Source organism: Megascapheus bottae, chromosome 2 (genome assembly GCF_031878675.1).
Source record: "Megascapheus bottae isolate mThoBot1 chromosome 2, mThoBot2.hap1, whole genome shotgun sequence".
In the NCBI taxonomy this organism is placed as follows: domain Eukaryota; kingdom Metazoa; phylum Chordata; class Mammalia; order Rodentia; family Geomyidae; genus Megascapheus; species Megascapheus bottae.
In genome coordinates, this window is record NC_143510.1 from 62,077,895 (window position 1) to 62,102,566 (window position 24,672).

At 41.8% G+C, this 24,672-nt stretch overlaps 1 protein-coding gene across 1 annotated transcript in view; it reads left to right on the top strand.

Moving 5' to 3' along the window:
• The first annotated feature begins 738 nt into the window (after positions 1 to 738).
• Positions 739 to 24,672, top strand: part of Kcnmb4 (potassium calcium-activated channel subfamily M regulatory beta subunit 4) — a 47,809-nt gene continuing 23,875 nt past the window's right edge. The window contains exons 1-2 of the mRNA XM_090357181.1: positions 739 to 1,120; positions 20,836 to 20,963. Of these exons, the coding sequence (XP_090213307.1) occupies positions 785 to 1,120; positions 20,836 to 20,963 (464 nt within the window). The 5' untranslated portion in view covers positions 739 to 784. The remainder of the gene's footprint in view (positions 1,121 to 20,835; positions 20,964 to 24,672) is intronic.

Here is a 24,672-nt window from a genome sequence, read left to right on the forward strand (position 1 = left end):
CGCCCGTGCCCGACCTGCCGGCTCGCCCTCCGAGTGGGCGGACCCATACCAGTGTGTGGAGTTCAGGGCTGCCGCCGCGCCACGTGCTTCGCACCTCGGTTCGCTCTGCGTTTAACTTTCGCTCGGGTCCGCGGGATTCATCTTCAAGCTTTCACCTCCTGATTCCAAGAGCTCGCCGCCGCCGCCGCCGCCGTTTCCCGTGCCTACCCACGGGAGACTCCCCCGGGCGGGGCGGGGCGGGGCGGGGCGGGGCGGGAGGCCCCGGGTCACTGCGCCGGGGGGCGGGGCCGAGCCTCCTCCCGCACGGGGGAGCCCCGGGGCTCGCCCCAGCCCAGCCGCTCGTACCCTCGGGGCGGGTGCTCCGCGAGTCCGCGGAGGGGCGGCTGGCGGGCGATGGAGCCCCGGGCCCTGGCGGCGCGTGGAGGCGGGGTTGGGGAGGCGGGGAGAGCGCGGGGGCGGAGGCTGGCCGGGGGCGTCGGAGGCTGGAGCGCACCGTGCGCTCCGTGCGCCCCAGGGTGCAGGAGGCTCTGAAGCGGCTGCTGCAAGGGGGACTTGGGGTGACGGCTGGGGCGGGGGGCGCTGCCGCCGCCCCGGAGCGTCGCGGGCCTCGGCCCCTTTGTTCTTGCGCGCTCCCCCTCGCCGCCCACTCCCCGGCTGTCGCGCGGCGGCGGCGGCGGCGGCGGCGGCGGCGGCGGCGGCTCCTCCCGCCCGAGGCGGTCGGGCTGGGCGCCGGGGGCGGGGTGGGGGGCGGGGGGAGCGCGCCAGCCGCCGAGAGTGGGGGGCGATGGCGAAGCTCCGGGTGGCTTACGAGTACACGGAAGCCGAGGACAAGAGCATCCGGCTCGGGTTATTTCTCATCATCTCCGGCGTCGTGTCGCTCTTCATCTTTGGCTTCTGCTGGCTCAGTCCCGCGCTGCAGGATCTGCAAGCCACGGCGGCCAACTGCACCGTGCTGTCGGTGCAGCAGATCGGCGAGGTGTTCGAGTGCACCTTCACCTGTGGCGCCGACTGCAGGGGCACCTCGCAGTACCCCTGCGTCCAGGTCTACGTGAACAACTCCGAGTCCAACTCCAGGGCGCTGCTGCACAGCGACGAGCACCAGCTCCTCACCAACCCCAAGGTAAGGACGCCCCCCGCGCGCGCGCGCGCCCGCTCTCCCCGCTCCCCCGCTCGCTCGCTCGCGCTCCGAGGCTCCGCGCGAGGGGACGCCTCGCTCCTGCCGGGCGCTGGAGGTTTGGGGAAGCATCGGGTGAGACACCCTCCACCCGCGGGGCGGGGTCGGTGGCTGCGGTGGCCAGGAGGAGACCTCGGGCGAGGTGGCACGGGCTATACTCTGGCTAGGGATGGGTGCACCGGGCCGGGCAGCGCTCACTTGGGTCCTCCGGGTGCGTTAGTGCCCCGCTTCTGTCTTTATAATGCCTCTCTTAGTCTGGTCTCGGATTTGCCAGGCCCGGCGTGTCTAGGATTGGGTTTCCAGACAGATGGCTAGAAAGAAGCAGAGAGAAAAAGTTAACTTTCACTTGGACGGAAGCCCTTAGGGCTAAATCAGGGAATCCACCCACTGCTACACAGGGTCAGTCCAGGTCCGAGTTGCCCACCGCCTGGACTGTGATGGAATGACCTTGTTTGGGAGGTCGAGAGGCTGTCACCATAGCTCATCGGAAATCAGGACTCCTTGCCTTTTACCTCTAAGTAGATGTTTTTGATTTGAGATCTAAAGCCCATGGTGGGTTGAGGTTGGGGTGTGGGGGAGCTAGACACCGGTCCGCCCGGAATCAAATGAGAAATTCAGTGCAAGGGGTGGGAGAGTTGGAGGGGGGGAGGCATAAAAGGGTCTTGTAGGACATTCTGTGTCCTGGGGACAAGCAGGACAACAGTAAAACTTCCTGAAATAGAAAATTGTCATTGAATTCCACTAAAGCAGGCCTTTTGCGACAACTTGTGATATCACAGGCAAGCAAGAGGGGGGAAAATGAAATAAACAACAACAGATGAAGCCTGGTGAAACTCATAGACTGGAGAGCAGGCGGGGGAGATTGGGAAAACTGTTCCCAGTGGAGCAAGAGCGCTTATGAAAAGCAGTGGCCTCGCTCCTTGGCACTAATTGAGTTTTGTAGCGCACCTGCTTCTGCGAGAAAGGGTTGTAGTTCTTCCTTTGCACTTTCCCACTCTGTCTCTTAACCGTCAAAGTAAAGGTGTGTATATTATTTTAATATTACTGATTCTTTTCCTCTTTGTGAGGGTCTTGCTTGAAGACCAAGCCAAAAAAACAGTACAACGGAAAAAAATGAATCTTGTGAACACAGGAAAACTTCCGAGTAAATGTCACAAAGTACATTTATATCAATCCAAAGGGGGGAAAAGTCTGAACGACTATTTTTGAAGTATTTAAAATAAGCTTGCCATTCCTTTATAGGAAAACTTATGCGTTTGTCTCCAAAACAGAAAATTTCTTGCATCTGGAAATTTAAAAAATAATTACGTTTTAGGGTTGGAGGTGTGGCTCAGCAGTGGAGTGCCCTTTCTCAAACCCCAGTACCACAAATAATAACAATAATAACTTTGAAAACTATGACTTTTTACAAAAAAGTTCCTGCTAACAAATGAGGCTTTGTCTTCAAAACAAAGGCCATATAACGGTAGTAAAAATATGAGAATGGATTTAAAACCTTTTTTTTTTTTTGGTTAGTTGGGGGTTTGAATTTAACACCTCAGCACTATCCCTGAGCATTTTTGTTCAGGGCTAGCACTATACCACTTTGAACCACAGCTCTACTTCCACTTTTTCAGTAGTTAATTGGAGATAAGACTAACAAGTTTAGGGGTGAGGGGACAGCTGCAAACTATGATGCATAGATCTCAGCTTCCTAACTAGGATTATAGGTGAGTCACCAGTGTTAAGCTCTAGACATCAGTTGCAATATATTGTTCAAGCTCTTTAGCAGAGTGATACTGTCTCCAAGACAAACATTGTAAATTAATCTACTTCAGGCTTTGGAACTTAAAAAGAAATGTTAGGGTTTTATAAACATTTTCATGATTTATCAAGAAAGATTGCCATGCACTGGTAATGATTTTTAAATTACATAGTAGTTCATCACGTAAGCATTATTATAGTTGGTGAAACATTGCTAGATATTTTTAGTTATTTCATTACTGATAAATATACAGATATAAGTAGATGGTTTTCACCTAATCAAGGTATTGGTGGATTAGAATTTACTTTAAAAAACTTACTCATTGGGGGATCTGGCAGAGAAAATAATTTGGAATCATCAGGATGTTGATTTTTAAATTACTAGGAAGCAATCATCATGATGTTTTATGTAACACTAAGGTTCTCTCTCTTCTTCACTCATAATCTGTTTTTGCCCATCAGTGCTAGTGCAGAACTTGGCAATACTTGTTTTGAAGAAGTCTTTGAACAATTGGTGTTCTATAAAGTGAAACATTTAGGGAATGACAGAGGTGAAAAATGATACATTTATGCCACAGAAAGTGACCCATCAATTTAGGCAAGATTTTCCGAGCCAAACCAATCTACCTCTCTTCATTCAGATTATGATGTCTTACAGCATTTATAGGACATTAGTTTCTTCTTTCCCCACATCTTTTTAGTTTTTATCAATTACATGCTTGGTCTGGATACTTTTGAAAGCAGTTGGTAATGGAAATTTTTGGTGCAGTCCAAATATTGTGGCAGAGTCAAGCGTATAAGTAGATTTAATTCTCATAGTGCCCTTGCAATTACAGTACCTTTGACCCATTCATGTTGCATCCTGGCTGCAAAGGTCTTTTCTGTGCTTTGTTTTTCATCCTTTCTGATTGAAGGCCTAGTTATCCCACCTCTTCCTTTAGCTTCACAAATCACAACTACCTGCTACATTCTTCAGAACCCACCATAAGAAATCACTTATGAAAATAGAACAAACACATTTTCCTCCTCCCTTGAGTTTGCTGCATTAATTACTGTAAAGAAGAGATGGAAAAGACTATTACAAATACATAACTTGTTAAGACTTAGACTACCAATGAGATACTGATCTTTGACTAGTAATTCTTAAAAATTATTTCTAAAGACAAATGTAACTGTAACCCCTCTACACATCACCCTGGCAAAAAAATACAATAAAAAAGAAAAAATATTTTTCAGTCCTATATTGTTTATTTAGGTTTTTTATATCCCATTCTAATTGTTGAAAATAGTCACTGGATTTAGTTGTATGAGTAGTACCCACATCAACAAATTACTTGATTGAGAAGTTATCTGTTCTATGGATTAATCAGATAAAAATCTGAATTTGGGGGCCAGGAGTTTGGCCTAGTGGTTAAAGTGCTTGCCTAGCATGCATGAAGACCCGGGTTCGATTCCTCGGTACCACATACATAGAAAAAAGCCGGAAGTGGTGCTGAGGCTCAAGTGGTAGAGCTCTAGCCTTGAGAAAGTCCAAGGACAGTGCCCAGGCCCTGAGCTCAAGCCCAGGACTGGCAAAGAAAAAAATCTGAATTTTGAATCAGTTTCCTCTTCCTATGATTTTTCTTTGTGACTCATAGGTATGCGTACTTAGTACTTAGAACATTGATCCTTAACTATGGCTGCACCAGGAACTTGCCTGGGAAGTTCTACAAGTGATTCTAATGTGTATACAAGATTTGAACACCTCTGTCTTAGAATATGTCCTTGTGTACTGGGTAAGAAAAAGCAATACTAGAGCCGAAAAGGATTTGCTGTGGTTAATGATTGTACTTTCAGGTTAAAAGATGTTGATACTATTCGGTATAAGATGTTGGTATAAAAAGAGTTACTGAAGGAGATTGTAGAAGAAAAAAAACAAAGATAATTGAAGTGCAGTTACCAAATTCCAGAGCCTTTTTCTCATGTATATGTGAATATATGATGAATTTTAAACACTTCCTTATATGTGGGACAGGAGTGGGGATTAGAGACTACTTAATTTTTGTTTTGAGTGTTTTTTTTTCTTCCTTTGGTAATAAAAACCTAGAAACAAAGTTTCTAAGAAACTAGTTTTCTACAAGTGAACAAAGTTCGTCAGAGAGAAGAAAGCTTAGGACTAGAAAAAACTGTGGGTTGTACCTGTGTCTTCTGAGCTGGATGTACTTAAAGAGGAGGCACTGTATGACTTCCGTTCATTAACCTGGTGGCACTCTTCAGATTCACTCTGGCTCACCCCACCACACATACAGCGGAAACACGGTGATTTCTGATGCCTTTGAAATGCAAGTTCAATTAGATATGCATTGTGCTCTTGGGAGTTCTTTATATCAGAACCATATATAACAAACCAAGCTGAGTTATGATCACTGTCAGCAGTCTTTATGTATCCACGAAGAAGTGGCTTTCCTTGACCATTTTTCCTTTGGTGATTATATTAAATAATACTTGGCATGTACATAAAATTCAGTTAAGCAAATAATTTCTTACCATTTCTTATAATCAAAGAGCTGTGCAAGAAGCTAGAAGTAATTCATTTAACGAGACACAGCTCAGTGCTGTGTCTGCTTCGAGGTCTCCTCATACAGCTTGTATTTTGTCAGAGGATAACAGATAAGAAATACCTTTATAATGGGATGTCATAGAATAATATTTGGGTAAAATAAATTCACGTAGAGTAAGGGCATAGACCATGCTGGGGGAAGCAAAATGCTGTTCTTTGAACAGATTGCCCAGGAAGGTGGATATGATGAGGTAACATTTACTTTTATGACATTTACCTAATACAGTAATTCAGAGGCTGAGTAAGGGATAAGATAAGACATTCAAAGGTTGAAAGGGCATTTAAAACAATGAATTGTGTGGCTATCTGGAGAAAGAACAGTTTAATAATCTTTACACTCTTCAAGTGCAAAGGCATTGAAATTGCCAAGGCTGTTATTTTAAGAGTGATTTTGGCCACAATGAGCAAGTCGCAGAACACTGAGAGGTAAGATTAGCTATAGCTAGTAAATGGGCTCAGTAAAGTTGTGAGACAGATAACATAAAACCAATATGCAAAAATAAATTATAATTTGTTTGTGGGTCATGGAGCTTGAACTCAGCCTTGGGTGCTGTCCCTGAGCTCTTCAGCTCAAGGCTACAGCCCTACCCTTGAGCCAAGCCCCACTTTCCATTTTCTTTTCCATATATTTTTTATTGTAATTAATAGAAGGGTTACATTATATTTGCCAGATAGAAGGTGCATTAATTCACATACATTGATACCCTTTATCCTGTCTTGGTCCCCATTTCCCTCCCCCTCCCACTTTCAATTTTCTAGAGCTTAATTGGAGATAAGAGTGTCAGGTCCTTTTGTGCCAGGGCTGGCTTTGAATGTTGATCCTCAGATCTCAGCCTCAAGAGTAGCTAGGATTACAGGCATAAGCCATCTCTCCAAGCTTATTTTTTGGACATTAGCAATACAAAGTTATCCCACAATGAAATTATGAAGTTTCATTTACAGTGGCCTTGATTAAACACTCTGGAATAAAGTTCACAAAGTCAAAAGAATACAGTACAATATACACTGCAGAACACTACTGACCAAAATTAAAAAGACAAATGGAAAGCTATTCTGTACTCAGGCATTGGAGGACTACTTATGGTTAAGATGGCAGTATTCCCAAATTGATCTGCAGTCCCTAGCAAAACTCCAGCTTGATTTTTTTGTTTATAAATAGACAAGCTGGTTCTAAAATTCATCTGGAAATACAAGGGACCCAGAATAAGCACATGAAATAATTCTTGAGAGAAGAGAATTCAATTGGAAGACACATTTCCTTATTTTAAATCTTACAATGAAAATACAACAGTCAAAACAATACTACTAGCATGTCTGGAGTCCAGACATAAACACATAACATTGTGGGCAGTTGGTTTTTGATAAGAGTGTCAGAGCATTCAACCAAGAAAGCACATTCTTAGATGCTGCTGCTCCAATGACTGGACAGGTACATGAAGAAGAATGACTGTCATCTGGTATGTAGAAATTAACAGGGTTCACAAGCCTAACGGTAAATGTCAAAATACATATAATTCAAGGTTATCAAGATTTATATCTTAGAAAAAAAACACATGTTAATCTTTATGTCCTTGGATTACAAAAAAAGTAAGCAAACAGGGACTAATGGATACATTGAACTTAAAAAAATTGAAAATATTTGTGCTTCAAAGGGTTCTACCAAGAAAGTGAAGAGACAATCACAGAGTGGTAGGAAATATTTGTATACTGAAGATCTGATAAGGTTACAGTTTTCAGTGAGGGAAGAAGTAGTTCATCCCAGTTCATGATGCAAGGACTAGTGATCCTGCTCCTGCCAGCTCATTCTTAGGGGAAAAATAATGGGTTATAAATTCTATCACACAAAATTGCAAAACATCTGAAACAACGTAAATGTCTGGTAATTGCCATTTGTATAATATGTCTACCGTTAATGTATAGTATAAATGCATATGTTAATCGGTGTATACATATAATATGATGAAATATTGTTCATTAAATTTACTGAAACATGTGCCATTGAAAATACTTGGGAGGTTGAGACAGGAAAATCAAGAGTTCACAATCAGGCTGAGCTACAATTTGAGGCCAAACTCTCCCTGTCTCTAGAATGGAGGTAGCAAGGGTAAGCAAATGCAATCATTAGATTCAGTGGACATGATGTAAGAATTGAGCTATGTAACTTGAGGGTAGAGATGGTAGAGGGGAGATGGGAGAGGATGGGAGAGGGACATTAATCAAGAAGCATCATTCTTCCTGAACATCATGACCCAAGATACTATAAGGACACCTGCTCAGCTATGTTCATCTCTGCACTATTCACAATAGCCAGGCGATGGAAACAATCCAGATGCCCTACTGCAGATGAATGGATACAGAAAATGTGGTATATATACACAATGGAATTCTACATAGCCAACAGACAAGATAAAATAATGGCATTCGCAGGGAAGTAGATGAATCTAGAGCGAATCATGTTGAGTGAGACAAGTCAAGACCTAAGGATCAAAAGGCGCATGGTGTCCTTAATATGTGGCTATTAAATCCAAACAGTACAAGAGCGAGGACTCAATAACTGCATACCCAAAGCTATGGACATGGTAATGGAAATATAAACATAACTATATAGACATAAAAACCTATGACTATAGACATAATGTTTTATTTCATAAATTAATATGTTTCTGTGACATACAAACCCTTAGCCTAATTGTGATTAAGTTCTAAATACTAAGTCCCAGTGTTTGTAAATAGAGATTCCCTTGAACACTTGTATGTTAAACTTGTCATTTAAAATATGATGTAAAAATCAATGTTAATAAATTCTTTTAAAAAAAGAAGCATCAGGGCCGGGAGTTTGGCCTAGTGGTTAAAGTGCTTGCCTAGCATGCATGAAGACCCGGGTTCGATTCCTCGGTACCACATACATAGAAAAAAGTCGGAAGTGGTGCTGAGGCTCAAGTGGTAGAGCTCTAGCCTTGAGAAAGTCCAAGGACAGTGCTCAGGCCCTGAGCTCAAGCCCAGGACTGGCCAAAAAAAAAAAAAAAAAAAAAAAAAAGAAGCATCATTCTTATAGAAGTGAAACACTGACTTATGGAATTTAACCTTATTGTAAAACTACTTAGCATGTTTTAAACAGGAAAAAAGAACTTCATATATGAGAAAGGAAAATTAGAAGCTTTGTTACCATCTTTTTTTTTTTTTTTTTTTTTTTTTTTTTTTTTTGTCGGTGTGTGGCTTGAGCTCTGGGCACGGGCACTGTCCCTGAGCTCTTCACCTCAAGGCTATTGCCCTACCCCTTGAGCCACAGCACCACTTCCAGTTTTCTAGTGGTTAATTGGAGATGAGTCTCACAGTCTTTAGTGCCCAGATTGGCACTAAAGAACCAAGATCCTCAGATCTCAGCCTCCTGAGTAGCTAGGATTATGGGACTGAGCTACCGCACCCAGCCAACAATATTGAGGCAGAAGATATTCTAGAAAAGTGTCTGTAAGCTTGATGGGGTGGGTAGCCTAGTGGTAGAATGTCTGCCCTAGGTTTGATTCCTCAGTACCACATATACAGTAAAGGCCAGAGGTGGTGCTGTGGCTCAGCGGTAGAGCACTAGCCTTGAGAAAGTCCAGCCCTGAGTTCAAGCACCAGGACTGGCAAATAAAAATGGGGGGGAAGTATCTGTAAGCCAGAACTTCAGCAGGTATTTTCTGGGCCCTGCTATGTGGCAAGCAGCATTCCAGGTGGTGGGAATGCTATCTGCCATGACCAGGTTGGAGCTCTGTTCTGGTGTCATCTTTGGAGGCATCGCTGGGTACTAAAGTGGAACTCCCTAACTTTGAGCTAGAATGTGCCTTCTCCGTGTCTTGTCCCTGAAGCTTCGCCTGGCATCCAGTCTCATCTCCCCATGTGGATGTGATGCTCTAAAGGTCTCTCTTAAGTCAAGGTCAAACTTTTCCCTCAATGCTTTTCAACTGACATTTATTTGATTTTACAGACCAGCTAAATAGAAACTTTACAGCACACATTTGTGATATTAATTTTTTACAGGAATTCAAAATTCTGCTTGGAGATACGCTGAGCATCTACAAGCAGTGCAGAATTACTGGGCTTGCTTTCAGAAAGATTAAAACTGGATACGAATAACCAGAAAATTTTGTTACCAAAGAAGTATTCTTTAAAAATATAAAGTCAGGGGCCAGGAGTTTGGCCTAGTGGTAGAGTGCTTGCCTAGCATGCACGAAGACCTGGGTTTGATTCCTCGGTACCACATACGTAGCAAAAAGCCAAGAGTGGTTCTGTGGCTCAAGTGGTAGAGCCCTAGCCTTGAGAAAATCCAGGGACAGTGCTCAAGCCCTGAGCCCAAGTCCAGGACTGGAAAAAAAATATAAAGTCAGAAACAAGAATGAGGAAATAAACACAAATACAGGAAAAAATTAAAATAATTTCAACTACATACTTTGATCAATTCTGTGCCAATAAATTTGAAGCTATTCGTTTAAAAAAATCTATATTCTTAATACTGATAGCAGACAGTCATCAAAGACTTTATTTGGGGAAAATGTAGGATACCTCTGCTCCATATATATATATTTTTTGGACAGTCCTGGGCTTGAGCTCAGGGCCTGAGCACTGCACTTGGACTTTCTCAAGGCTAGAGCTCTACCACTCTAGCCTCAGTACCACTTCTGGCTTTTTTCTATGTATGTGGTATCGAGGAATCAAACGCAGGTCTTCGTGCATGCTAGGCAAGCAGCTCTACCACTAGGCCAAACTCCTGGCCCCTCTGCTCCATATTTTTCATCTCCCAAGAACAACTCCACTTTCCTATTTTACATTTGAGTGTTTGCCTCCATATTTCTAATTAGTAGGCTCCCTAATGTTGTATACGTATTATATAATATAAGTAATTTAAAGTAATATACAGTGTATATATGTATGTGTGTACACATACACACACACACCTATATATTAAGAAACTGAGTCTACCTATGATAGAGTTATTTAAAGATTAATGATTTGGTTCTTTTACACCATTCCATTCCACCTCTTTTCCTCTTTTAATTCTCTAAATAGCATTGTCATAACTTTTGGTTAAATTAATAGAGTACTTAATGATGTAAGGTACTGTTCATCTCTGCATTTTTTGTTTTCTTTAAGCTAGTAATATTTCTAAAATTTTTCTTGCTTTCCTATGTTCCTCTCTAGCTTTCTCAACATTGTCCCACAGAATTATGAAATACTTTTGTATACTGTTTCTTTTTCATATGGCCATTTGCAGTAGACAGCTCCTTCTCTCCCCTTCCTCCCTCCCCCTGCCCTCTCCCTCCCTCATCCCTCAGACATCCACTCAAGACCTTCCTAAAGTAACTGCTCCTGAGGTCGGTCATGTGTTTCCTATGTTGGGTATCCTGTCTCCATGAATCCATGCCTTCCTCTTTCTTAGTTTATTCCTCATCCTCTTTGTTGTTGTTGTAGCTGCCTGAGAAAAGAGGCAAGGAGAATACAATAAATAATTTTATTCAGTTCTTCCCAAAGTTAGGCTCATTGAACTCAGTATTGTCTCATGGATCGAGGCTGGCTGTAGTTTTCACATACCCATAGCCTCCCCAATCTTGGGGTAGTCAGTATGAGACAAACTGCTGGTATGAGACAAACAGACCTAGATGAATAGCTAGGTATTAGGACAAGTTGGGGATGGTGGTCGTACCAAGACAGGAGGTACAGAAGGAATGTGAGCCTTTTTTATTTATTTATTTATTTTGTAGGTCATGGGACTTGAACTCTGGGCCTGGGTGCTGTCCCTGAGCTCTTCAGCTCAAGGCTACCACCCTACCCCTTGAGCTACAGTGCCACTTCTAGTTTTCTGGTGGTTAATTGGAGATAAGAGTCTCATGGACTTTAGTGCCTGAACTGGCTTTGAACTTCAACTCTCACATCTCAGCCTCCTTAGTAGCTAGGATTACAGGCATGAGCCACTGCGCCCGGGTTGTGAGCCATTTCTTTATGGAACTAATATGCCTATAACACTTGCTTATTTTTTTATGAGGTGAACAGCCCAATACCCAATGGATGTTTAGACATTAAGATTCTACTGGACCACTGTAACAAATCAGAATAGTCAGTTGCCAAAGAAAGCACAATTTGCTTTGTCTTATCAGGAGTATCTGTGAGCTTCAGATTCGTCCTGTCACAGACAGCTGGAAGGCACTGGGCCACAGAGGTGAGTTGAGGTACCTTTCTGCCTTGTGGCCTGGAGCCGGTTTTCCGGAAAGCTGGCAGGGTTCTGGGTTACTCAGTAAATGGGTCAGAGTGACAATCCCAAATGTCAATATGAGTTTCTTCTAAAATGTGAAGAAACCCAACAAGCATTGTGCCTCTTTGTTTTAAAGAGTGAAAGATACAGCAATTGATGTTCCATTTTGGAGGAGTATCCAGAAATTACTATTTGATAGACCTTCCTCCCCACCCCCCCCAAAAAAATAAAAATTATCACTGAGGTAGCTCATAGAACCTTCAGTTTCCACCTTCTCACACATCTACTTTACCAAGGAATCTAGGACACTTTGTACTCTCTGATTTCTAGGACCAATGAGCATAAAGTCATCATTGTACAGTGCTCTGGTCTGTGGGTTTATGAGAGGGTCAAGGTTCCTGCAGGCTATAGCATAACAAAATCAATGTCGTCTTGAGTAAGACGGTACTGCTTGTGGTACAAAGAGGTGAAGAAGCTAGCATTAGCCACGGATAAATTCATTTGTTCCAATAAAAAGATGAACTCTAAACAGCTGATGAAAGAAGAGTCCTCTCTGATTCATTCAGTGATGTGGTCATTCTGCAAGATTTGTGTGCCTTCTTCCAGAGGCAAATTCAGTAGGGATGAGCAAGGAGAATTCACTCCTCTTAGCCTGTGTGACTCTCTAGAAATGCAGATTTGTTCCATTCATTTTCTATTTGGGGAAAGATTGAACTCCTTCAGAGTCATCTACCCATTTACTTGATGGGGAGAAAGTCAAAATACAAATTAGGACAGTTTCTGGGCATGAATGTCCATGCTGTATATCTATGTAGGTGAAGCAACTGTATTTCAAGATCTGGAAGAAAGTCTGTGATTCAGCTGTGATACGGATGTGGATCAAACCCCATTTTTATGTACACCCATGCGCGTTCACTATGAGCACAGTCATATTTACAAGCCCTGAAGAGTAATTGAAGAGCCTGAACCCAAGAGTACTCCACATGGGTGCTCTATCCCTTCACTATGGTTACTCTGGCAAACGTCTTCATGTTTCATTGGGAACAGTTAGAAGATTTTCGTTCAGTAGGCCCTGGGTTCTGCCACAAGGTCTTGCTTCGTGACTGAGTAAACCTCTCTTCCATTCTGCAAGGAGCTTTAAGCCTGGGTTTATATGAAGATCCATGCCTCACCTCTCATTGAATTTATTCTATTCAAACTTTAGGTATGTAGATTCAAAAAGAACCTTAGAAGGTTGCCAACCTATTTTAGCCTTAGAGGGTTCAGTAATTAGTCACTGTGAAAATCCTTGTGGATCGTTTTGTTTTGTTTTGTTTTTTACTAAGTTTACCAAATCTGAGCATCCAGGATTGAGGCAGAGCACAGGACAGTTTATCTCTAGGCTATGTTCCCTAAGGTTCCAAAGTCTGGAGCCATGAGAAGGCACAGTCACTCACATCAGACATTTGATGCTGGATACTGGCTCAGGCCTCAGCTTTTCTCTACACAGGCCTCTCCATGTGCTCTCTCTGCCGAGTTAGTTTGGGCTTCTCAGAATGGAGTTATGGTATCAAGGACAAGCCAAGAGAGTGATATAAGCAAAAGTTTCACTGCCATCTAGCCTTAAAAGTAGCAGTATGTCAGCTGCAATGGTGTAATGACTTATTACCCATGTTCTAAGTAAAAAAGATAGGTAGACCCCCCTCCCCACCTCTCACTAGTACTGCCAAGTTAGGGGAATCTTTAGGAAATACATCTGCCACAAACAGAAGCACCAGTTAGCACAATATATACTATCAGTGTATGATGCTATGTTCTGACAGTTTTTCATCACTGTCATTTGCTTTTTCTGTGACAGGTAACTTACGGGCAGGGCAATTATGGTTGCAATACTTCTATTTCCTGTATAACCATACATAGGCATGTCAAATTTGTTTCTCTTATGTGATACAGAATAATACACAAAGAATACCATCAAATAATGAATGTGAGCCTGAACATTGAATAAAATTTTATTTTATTTCAGTGTGCCCTGTGGTTATAAGGTATTGACCATCTTCTTGGGGATTTTATTTTGCTGTTGGGTGTTGAACCTAGGGTCTCAGGCATGCTGAGAACACATTCTATTGAGCTAAATCCTCAACCCATCTTCAAGGATTTAAAATTATGACCATGAGCCATTAAACCAATTTTTACATTTCCAGTCATGCACATTATAAATAATAACTGTTGAACTTTATCCAAATTAAACTGCCTTGTTTTGATCTATTTCTATTTGGACTCAACCTCTATTTTTGGCACAGTTGTATTCATATTCTAACTTTAAAACTAAAGAAACTATTTTTCCTTTGAAGGTGGACTGTCATTCTATACTTTTCTCAATTTTCATACCCACTAACCTTAGCAATTTGCATAAATCCAGAAGTCAAATGACAATTACTAAATTTCCACAAAGTAGCAGTAGTAGCAACAGATTTGATAGAGCTACTCTCTGGACAATGAGCAACTCTCCCAGAAGCGTCTGAGGAGAGAGAGGCAGTTCTGCAGGAAGCTGTAGGTCAGACCATTTGGACATTTTCCCATGCATCTCCAGTGTCCCTTCTCCTTCAAGCACATTAGATGATTCAGTCTTTCTGGAATATTCACACAATTTTCTTGCACATTCCACTTCTTGGAATGTCACCTTCCAGTCTATTCAGTGGCATCCATACACCTTTAGTGTTATCTCTTCTGAAAAGTCTTCTTTCCCCTGTGACATTCTTCCTCTTTTGTAATCACAAACATTTTGTGAATGGCAGCAATTACTATACTGTATGCTACTGGGGAGGGAAAAGGGACTAAGTAATATCTCATCTTTGTATCCTAGCCAGTACTCAGCAGTCAAGAAGGGATTATTGTGTAAATGATCAGTTATAAAAATCTGTCATTCTACTTACTATATGAGAGCTACCCCAAGTGCTTAAATGGATTAGCTTCCAAGATGGGTGTGTGTGTGTGTGTGTGTGCGTGTGTGTGTGTGTGTGTGTGTGTGCGCGCGCGCGCGCACGCATGTGAGCACTCAGTCTTAAGCTCATAGCCTTGTTCTCATGTGGCTTGTTTACCCAAGAATGGTGCTGCACTACTTGAACCACACTGTTCCTTCTTGGTTTTTGCTGATAAATTGGTGATGAGTCTCATATTCTGCTGGGGCTTCTTTAGTCTCAGCCTCCTGAGTAGCTAGGATTACAGGCATGAACGAAGCATAACCAAGCATAGATGTTTTTGACTAGCAATCCATGTGGTCTATAGAACACATTTTGAGTAATATTTATCCTAGGTTGGGCACTATAATTTTTTTCTCCTGAGACTGTTCTCTCTTATAAGCTCTATATTTTCTAAGCCATTTATTTGATCTTCAAATTCTTTGAAAAGGTGTACACATACTGGAATCTCCTGCCCTAGAATTTAATTTATTTTGCCAATCCTGGGGCTTGAACTCAGGGTCTGGCCACTGTCCTTGGACACATTTTTTTTCTCAAGGCTATAGTTCTGCCACTTGAGCCACCACACCACTTCTGGCTTTTTCTGTGTATGTGGTACCAAGGAATCAAATCCAGGGTTTCATGCATGCTAGGCAAGCACTCTTACTACTAGGCCATGCTCCTGGCCCTTAGAATTAAATGTTTTTAGATGATGAATAAATTTATATGTATGTCTTCAATTACCTACATTCATAGAACTGTATCTGCATATGCATGTGTGAATGGGTATGACATTTAAAACGTCATGGACTTTATGAATGACTCAGGTTTTATTTTACAGAGCATTGCTGATAATATATAATGTCAACAAAAATGCTAAAGTCACAATCATAGTTGGCACAGAGATTTTATTTTAAATAAAGGATTTTGATATAAAATATAAGTAACCTTGCGTCCCAGTAGATAAGTATTCATGTTCTAGCCAAATATTTGGAAACCAAATATTCGATAAACAAAATGCATTGTGCTATTATAATTGTCCTGTAGTCTTATCATCTCTAAGTCAAGGAACTGGAGGGAAAAAAATGTCCATTTCTGTTTCTTACAGGATGGCTAATATAGCCAGGCACTGGTGCTCATTCTTGTAATCCTGGCTACTCTGGAGGCTGAAATCTGAGGATTGTGGTTTGAAACCGCCCTAGGTTTCTCAGACAAATCTGAGAGACAGACTCTTCACTAATAAACCATCAAGAAACAGACATGGAAGCATAGTTTAAGTGGTAAGATCCAGTCTTGAGGGAAGGTGAGAGGCCCTGAGTTCAAAGCCCAGAACCAGCACAAGAGAGAGAGAGAGACAGAGAGAGAGAGACAGAGAGAGAGACAGAGAGAGACAGAGAGAGAGCGCGCGTGCGCGCGCGCGCGCGCGCGCGAGCGCAAACGCGCGGGGTGGGGGGATGCTCAACATAGAACCCAATGCCTAACATAGAACCAATGTTTAGTTAAACAGACCACGTGTTTTATGCAATAATGTTTTAAGTGACTCATAAAAGGAAGAAAGTGGATTCTGCCTATTCTGCCCACATGGTTGAAATGTAATCTTCAAGACATTTATGGCAAAGAGCCCACTCCAGTTCTATTCAAATATAAACTCATTGTGCAGGCTGTTGGAGAATGCTATTATAAATCTTGATAAACCCCGAAACAACACAATGGATAATCAGGTAAAATGAATTACATAATGAAACATTCCACATCAAAGGAGGATAGTGTCTTTTCTTAATAAATTCACTGGAAACTTTTATGTCACTATACTCAGGATAGCTCATTCCATTCCATCCATTTTGTTCATGAATCTTAAAGTTAACAAACTTTCTAAGAGTAGGCAGTAAGGAAATAGAATGTTTTGTTCTCATATGCTTATATGTTTCTCCTAAATTTGTAAAGAAAATGTTCTTATCGGCCGGGTGTTTGGCCTAGTGGTAGAGTGCTTGCCTAGCATGCACGAAGACCCGGGTTCGATTCCTTGGTACCACATACTTAGAAAAAAAAGCCAGAAGTGGTGCTGAGTCTCAAGTGGTAGAGTTCTAGCCTTGAGAAAAATCCAAGGACAGTGCTCAGGCCCTGAGCTTAAGCCTAGGACTGGCAAAAAAAAAAAAAAAGAAAAAAAAAAAAAAGAAAATGTCCTTATCCAGACAATAACAGGCAGCTCTGATCCAAGTGAAGGTTACAGGAGTCATCACATTAGAAGTTGGAAAATGGTGCCTTTGCAAATGAAAATTAAAATAAGTAAGAAATATATGAGAAAGTTTCACCCATGTGAACACATCTTATTTTCCATAAGCAAAAGTATTGTATCTATCCATTTACTTAAATGAAATTACATTTGTGGCACCAGAAGAAATCAACCCTGAAGAAAAGCTGAGGCAAGAAAGAACAAGTAAAGGCTTAAAATTGCATTTCTCAGAGGATAGATTGGGACTGCCTCAGCTTGTCAGTCCTCAAGAGGACTGCAATTCTATGCTAACAGAAACTCTCATTGGTACTCCAAGTGTGGATGTGAAAGGCAGGACATCCTCCTAGCTCCAGACAAAAGAGCTTCAAGGAGACAAAACTAGCAAGTTGTATAGGAAGAAGTTTGGAAGGTAAATATAGGACAGTGTTAGGAATCCTCTGCTATTTGAATCCTAGATTTTCTATGTGTCATCATTATTTGCCATTGTGAAAAATTGCTTAAACCACTCTGTCTGGCAGTTTCCTTATTGACAACAGGAGGGCAGTTATTATATTTGCTCATTTAGGTTAATGAGGAGCTTGATACTTAGGCAATGAATAGTAGCCATGTTATATGGCAGAGGTGATTGTTGGTGGCCCCTCTGGTGATCCTTGTGGTGGAGTTCTTACCAAGCCTGGGAAACCTAAAAAAAAGGAAAGGAGTTTGTATGACTGAATTTTCTAATTCTTCTAGAACACTGCTTTGAAATTTTATTTGTGATTTGTTTTAAAATTCTGGCAACCTACAATGATCTACTACCAAGAATTGAGAAGAGACCTAGGACAAGCATGAAATTAGTTTCACAGAAAATTTTTCTAAAACTTAGCTGGAGAATTGAGATTATGAAAATGAACAATAATTTTTTTATTAAAGAATTTATTAACATTGATTTCACATAATATTTCAAATGATATATTTAACAAACAAATATTCAAGAAGGGAATCTCTATATACAATCACTGGAGAACAATAATTTTTTAAAAAACATAAGGTTTAGGGGCTGGGAGTTTGGCCTAGTGGTAAAAGTGTTTGCCTGGCATCTATGAAGACCTGGGTTTGATTCCTTGATTCTACATACACAGAAAGAAAAAAAAAAAGAGCCAGAAGTGGTGCTGTGACTCAAGTGGTAAAGCTTAGGTCTTGATAAAGCCCAACAACAGTGCTCAGGCCCTGAGTTTAAGAACCAGGACAGGCAATAAATAAATAAGGTTTGGACTTAATAATGTTTCCCTTTTGAGATGGAGGCCTGTGACGTACACCTACAATCCTAGATACTCAAGAGGTTGAAATGCAGGGTTGTGGCTTGAAGCCAGCCCAAGCAAAAAAGATCTGTAAGACTCCAGCTCCAAAATAATCACCAAAAAGGAAAACAATAAGCAAAAACCATGCTTGAGACGTGGCTGAAATGGTAGAATGTCACCTGTGACCAAACAAGCCAAGGCCCTGACTTCAAATCCCAGTGCAAAATTTCCTTCTAAAGATCATGTTAGTTTTATAAAGTTGCTTATTATTTAATTTATGATGTTCTTTGGAAAGATTGCAATCCATGAAAAAAGAATGTTATTAATTGATTCAGACAGCATTTTTTCTGTTAATTGTGGGGCTTGAACTCAGAGCCTGGGCACTGTCTCTGTGCTCTTTTGCTCAAAGCTAGTGCTCTAACACTTTGAGCTGCAGCAGTACTTCCAGTTTTTGAGTGGTTAATTGGAGATAAGAGTCTCACAAGGACTTTTCTGCCTGGGATGGCTTCAAACAACCCTCAGTTCTCAGCCTTCTGAATAGCTAGGATTACAGGCATGAGCCACCTGTGCCCCACCAGACAGCATTTTTTTTTTGACAGTCCTGGGGCTTGAACTCAGGGTCTGAGCACTGTCCTTGGGCTTTTTCAAAGGCTAGATCTCTACCACTTGAGCCACAACACCACTTCTGCTTTTTCTATGTATGTGGTACTGAGGATTCGAACCTGGCTTCATGCATGCTAGGCAAGCATTCTACTACTCAGCCAAACTCCAGGTCCTTAGACAGCATTTTTTTTTAAATTAATTTTATCGTGAGGGTGATGTACAGAGGGGTTAGAGTACACAACATTGTTACCCCTCATATGTTTTTCTACCACTCCCCCCCCAAGTTGAAGAATTAATTTTCAATATATTATCTTATGTGTATCACTGTTTCACCCTTTCAGACAGCATTTTTGAAACAATCCCATTACTTGATGCCATCCTCAAGGCAAAGACACAGACAAGAAAAATAACTGCCCTTGTTCTCAGTTTGTGGATGAACTAACGAGGCTGACATGCAACAGGCTATGAGATTGCTGTGTGATTTCAGCCATGATTCCTGCAGCTGCGTGAAGAGGGTCACTTGAGACAGGAGTGGAAAGGTGGGGAGAAGGTTCTTCAAAACAGCCAGTGCCAGACCTAGCCCAGGAGTGGAAGGAATTGAGGGAAAAAAACATTAAAAAGAAGCAGCCTGTTCCCAATAGGGAAATGTGACAGTTGGTGGGGTGCAAGTTTTCCCAGGATTATGGAGATGAGGGCAGCAGGGATCAGATTATCAAGATTGTTTTCATGTTCAAACGTTTGCATTTCACCAGAAAACAAGAAGATACTTTTGGAAAACAAAAAAACAAAAAATACTTAGAACCAGTGGGACTCATTTTTTTTTACTCTGTCATATCAGACACCTTGGTATAACATCTGAAAATAGAATGTGAGAAAACTCTCCAGATGCTAGTTTTAACTGTAGAGATGACAGAAATCTCAATTTCCTCATGTGTAAAATGGAGATTGTGAGAAGGCTGTTGTCAGAAGTACACAAATTCAGTCCTTTGAAGCATTTATTACAGTGTCTGAAACATTGCATAGAGTATATGTTAGGAGGTATCATCATCATCATGAAAGACTGTCTCAGAGAAAATGGCTTAGAATGTGAAGGGTTCATTTTAACATGTGGAGTGAAGAATGATTTTCCAATGTCGCCAAATCTGTGTGACTTAATCAAGTCTCTTTAAGAGTACTACTTTGTCAGCAACATGTTTTGGGAAAAAAATCATCAGCAAAATGCATTGATTTTATATTTGAGAGGAATTTTCTGCAGATACCATTGTCCAAGACAATGTAAGAAACATAAACTTAAGTTTCACTGGTGGAGAATATCCGGGAAAGAGTTACATACTTGATTTGTTCATCATAAGTAGAACAGGAACACATTGAGGCCCACTAATAGAAATTGGGGATCCAAATTGGTTTTGTTTTTGCCTCCTTCTTTTGACTGGAAAGTCCTTACGGACAGAATGTCCTGTGTTTTTAATTTGCTATAGTACTATAACTAATTGCTACTAAATAGCCCTTCTATCCTATTATTAGAGGTATTTTTGGAATTGGAATGCTTTTTGCCATTGTACCAACTGGGAAATTTGAAATATGTTAGACATTTCAGTTTTGTGATATTAAAAGTTAGGTTCAGATTAGATTTACTGTCTGTATGACACCATCTCTTTACAAAAAGTGAACTAGGAGCTGAGTCACAGATCCACAAATGAGAAGCTGAGGGCTAAGGGTCCCTGTGGACTAGCCTTGCTGGCAGCTTTGCCACCTTAAGCTTCCTTTTGGTGGCCTGCTCCATAGCTAGAGTCCTGTTTTCAGATCACATTGTTGGTTTGGAATATTATGATGGATGTCATTGGGAGAGCCGTGATGCATTGTGGTTATACATTCATGACCATTGAGATGGACCCTCGATGCTAACCTGTCTAAATAATCTGCACCGTCCCATCAGACTCAGCCTATGGATTATGGTCAACATCTTTGACAACAAAAGAACCATATTTCAATATTCTGTAGAATAACAGGCTTACTTTTTGTGTTCTATTTTTGTTAGTGCTCCTACATCCCTCCCTGTAAGAGAGAAAACCAGAAGAACTTGGAAAGTGTCATGAATTGGCAACAGTACTGGAAAGATGAGATTGGTTCCCAGCCATTTACTTGCTATTTTAATCAATATCAAAGGTAAGTCAATACTTATAAGTATATATTAATGTTTATGGCTTGTGTAGCTTATTATTCTGTTGCGACCTAGAGGTCATCCCATTTCTCTGTTCTTTTCTTTCTTATTTTCTTTATCTTTTTTCCATATCAGGGCTTGAACTCAGGCTTTGCATTATTGCTCAGCTTTTTTCTAAAGACTAGCACTCTGTCATTTTGAGCCATGTCTGCACTTTCAGCTTTTTGCTGGTTAATTGAAAATAAGATTCTCAAGGATTTGTCTGCTCAAAAAGGTTGACTTCTGGGGCCGGGAGTTTAGCCTAGAGATAGAGTGCTTGCACGAAAACCCAGGTTCAATTCCTCGGAACCACATACATAGAAAAAAGCCAGAAATGGTACTGTGGCTCAAGTGATAGAGCTCTAGCCTTGAGAAAGCCTGAGGACAGTGCCCAGGCCCTGAGCTCAAGGCCCATGACTGGCCAATAAATAAATAAATAAAAAGGTTGCTTCTAACCGTGATTCTCAGTTCTGAGCCTCCTGAGTAGCTAGGATTATAGGCATGAACCCCAATACCTGGCGTCTCTACTCTTTAGAATGTAGAAACTCCTTGCTCTACAGGATGGGAAACAGATAGGGTTTTTGTTTTTGTTTTGCTTTTGTTGTTGTTTTTTTGTTTTATTTTTCCAGTCCTGGGGCTTGAACTCAGGGCCTGGGCATTGTCCTTGAGCTTTTTCGGAGCTAGTACTCTACCACTTGAGCTATAGCACCACTTCCTGCTTTTTCTGTGTATGTGATACCAAGGAATGGAACCCAGGGCTTCATCCATACTAGGCAAGCACTCTACCACTAGGCCACACTCCTGGCCTGGGCCCTTTTTTTTTTTTTTTTAAGCAAGAATGTGTATCAGAGACATTACTCACTGGGTAAGTAAAAATAGTAATGCTTTTACATAGGAACATCATACATTAGTCTAGTGCTCTGAGTTACAAATAAATGCACTATGTACAGATTTGTCAGCGTTTTAGACTACATCAAATTTTAATCTTCCCTTCTTTTTCCCTGATGAAGGATCAGTGAAAAGATTTCACACTGTTAAAACTTTACAACTTAGAAGGCATCCAATTATAGCATATAGACCATATCAAGATAACTCCCTGACTGTTCCCACCCAGAATAATCATAGTAATTTATTATTCAAACACTTACTGAATATTCAAAACTCCTTGTTGTGCATCTCAATCTGGATGTTCCACAGTCACCCTAAACTACCTCTTCTTCCTATAATCTCTCTCTCGCTCTCTTAGTGGTGCTTATATGCATTCATTTACCTAACTCGGAATCCTTGGAGGAATTCTTTATTCATTTTTCCCACTTTTCAACTGTGTAACCTGCATCCAGCATTATCTGGGCTTTACTTCTAGGAGGATTCTTCTGTGTCTTCCCACGTCCTCTGTGTGTTCTCATTTGCATGATTTCTTAGCTCAGTTAGTACAGTAGTTTAACAAGTCCACCCTGCCCCACCCAGCCATTCTCCATTCTACTGTCCAGACAACTTCTCATAGTTTCCAGCAAAAAGTTTGACTATCTTGGCATGGCCAAGTGCCAAGTACCTATTGCTACACGGCAAACCACCTTAAATCTGGTGGCTCACTCACAAGGATAAACATTTCTTACAGCCCTGTGAGTTAGCTGGCCTCATGCACAGTGATGAAGGTGGACATAGCTTGGTGGTACCAGACAACCTCTTTGCTTGGAACCCAGCCCCCAGTGCTGGCTACATGTGCTACTGGCTACTGTTCCCCTTTGAGCATGGTCTCCCATTTCCAGTGGGATGGATCACTTGCATGCCTTACAACATGCCTTACAGCCTCTGAACAACATTAAGGAGAGGTGGGTGGCAGCTCTGACATTAGAATAACATCATTTCTATCACATTCTATTGGTTAGCACAAATCACAAAGCCAGTAGAATTCATGGCCTGTGGATATAGACAACTCCGGTCCAGAGGAGGTAATAACAGATCCGTGACATATTGAACACATTTGATCTCCTCAAGATCTCATTCTGATTCTGTCTACCCAGCCTAATCTGCTGGTTCATAAGTCTGCAGTAGCCACTGACCTATATACAGTGCCCAGGGGAACTCCTGCTTCATATCCACGCCTTCTGATTTGCTCCTCCTGCTTCTTCCCTGCCTTGCTGAGGACTGCTGCAGATGCTGCCTGCGGTGCAGCTTTCCTCACGTGGTTCCTATTGATGAGAAACCACCTGCTGTGGGTAGGTAGACAATTAGGAAATGCACTGTTTCTATATAAAGAAATGCACAGGCAGACAGACTGATGTCGGGGTTCTTTGATGACAGTTGAGGCAACTAGAACACAGCTCTTTTGAGTATCTTTGCTCTGCCTCCAGGCTGCTGTCTTCATGGTGGTGGTACTGTTTATGTAGTCCCGAGTGTCACAGCCAGGCACACCAGTATTTCTTTGGATTAGAAAACTTTTTTCTAGCCTCTGGTGTCAGCCTCTTGATGGATCTTTGTTTCAGAAGAGTTCTTTCACCTGTACCTAAACCTATTGCAGGAAAGAACAATCAGAATCTAGCCCTGAGTTCAAGATGGGGCAGTGTTTATCAGCCACTTGAAGGGGGCTACTCTTGAGAAGATTTGAGATGGAAGAAGAAAGAGGGCACAATATTGTAGAACAGAGTACTGGTGGTCAAGCATCTTCATGTCCCATAGACAGCTGTTACAGAGGTTCGATTGTGGGGCTTCATAAGACTGTGCCAGTGAAACGTTAAAATAAAAATAAAATCAAGGCAAGCAGCTCATACCTGTAATCCTAGCTACTCAGGATGCAGAAATCTGAGGATTGAGAGTCATTAGCCTGGGAAGGAAAGACTGTGAGACTATCTCCAAATAACCACCAGAAACCCAGAAGTGTCGCTGTAGCTCCAAGTGAGCAGAAAAGCTTAGGGTCAGAACTTAGACCCTGATTTCAAGCCCCACAACTTACAAAACAAACAAAAAAATCATTAGCTGGCTACTGATGGCTCATATACGTAATCCTAGCTATCCAGGAAACTGAGATCTGAGGATCGAGGTTTGAAGCTAGCCCAGGCAGGGAAGTCTGTGAGATTTTTACCTCCAATTAACCACCAGAAAACCAGAAATGGAGCTGTGGCTCCAGTGGCAGAGCACTAGCCTTTAGCAAAAAAGAACTCAGGAACAGTGAGTGGCCAGGCCTTGGCTTTATGCCTTAGGACCAGCACGGCGTGTGCACACACACACACACACACACACACACACACACACACACACACACTCATTAACAAGTTGAATGAGAATATCTCAGTAAACCCAGTAACAGCAGGTGAATGATAAATGACAGTCACTGGACAAGACACCCTCTCCAGGAGACATCCCCTCCAAACTCCTCGTTTTATCAACCCAGAGGTCTCTGAACCCTGTCATTTGGGGGTTTCTGGAGATCTCCATGGGTGTGGCAGAAGAAGTCATGGGCCCTTTGTGATTAGTCCATGTCTTGTCCACTTTCACTCCCTGGATATCTGGGTACAGAGCTGAAGGTCTAATCATCCAATCACAAGGTTGGTTTCTCTGGTAACCAATTGCTCTCCTCCAAGGGCCACCATCAGCATTAACTCAGGTAAGGTGGAAAGAGCCATGGAAAACAAAAAGATGCTTCACTTACCTCTACTAATCAAGGCAATAGAAGGG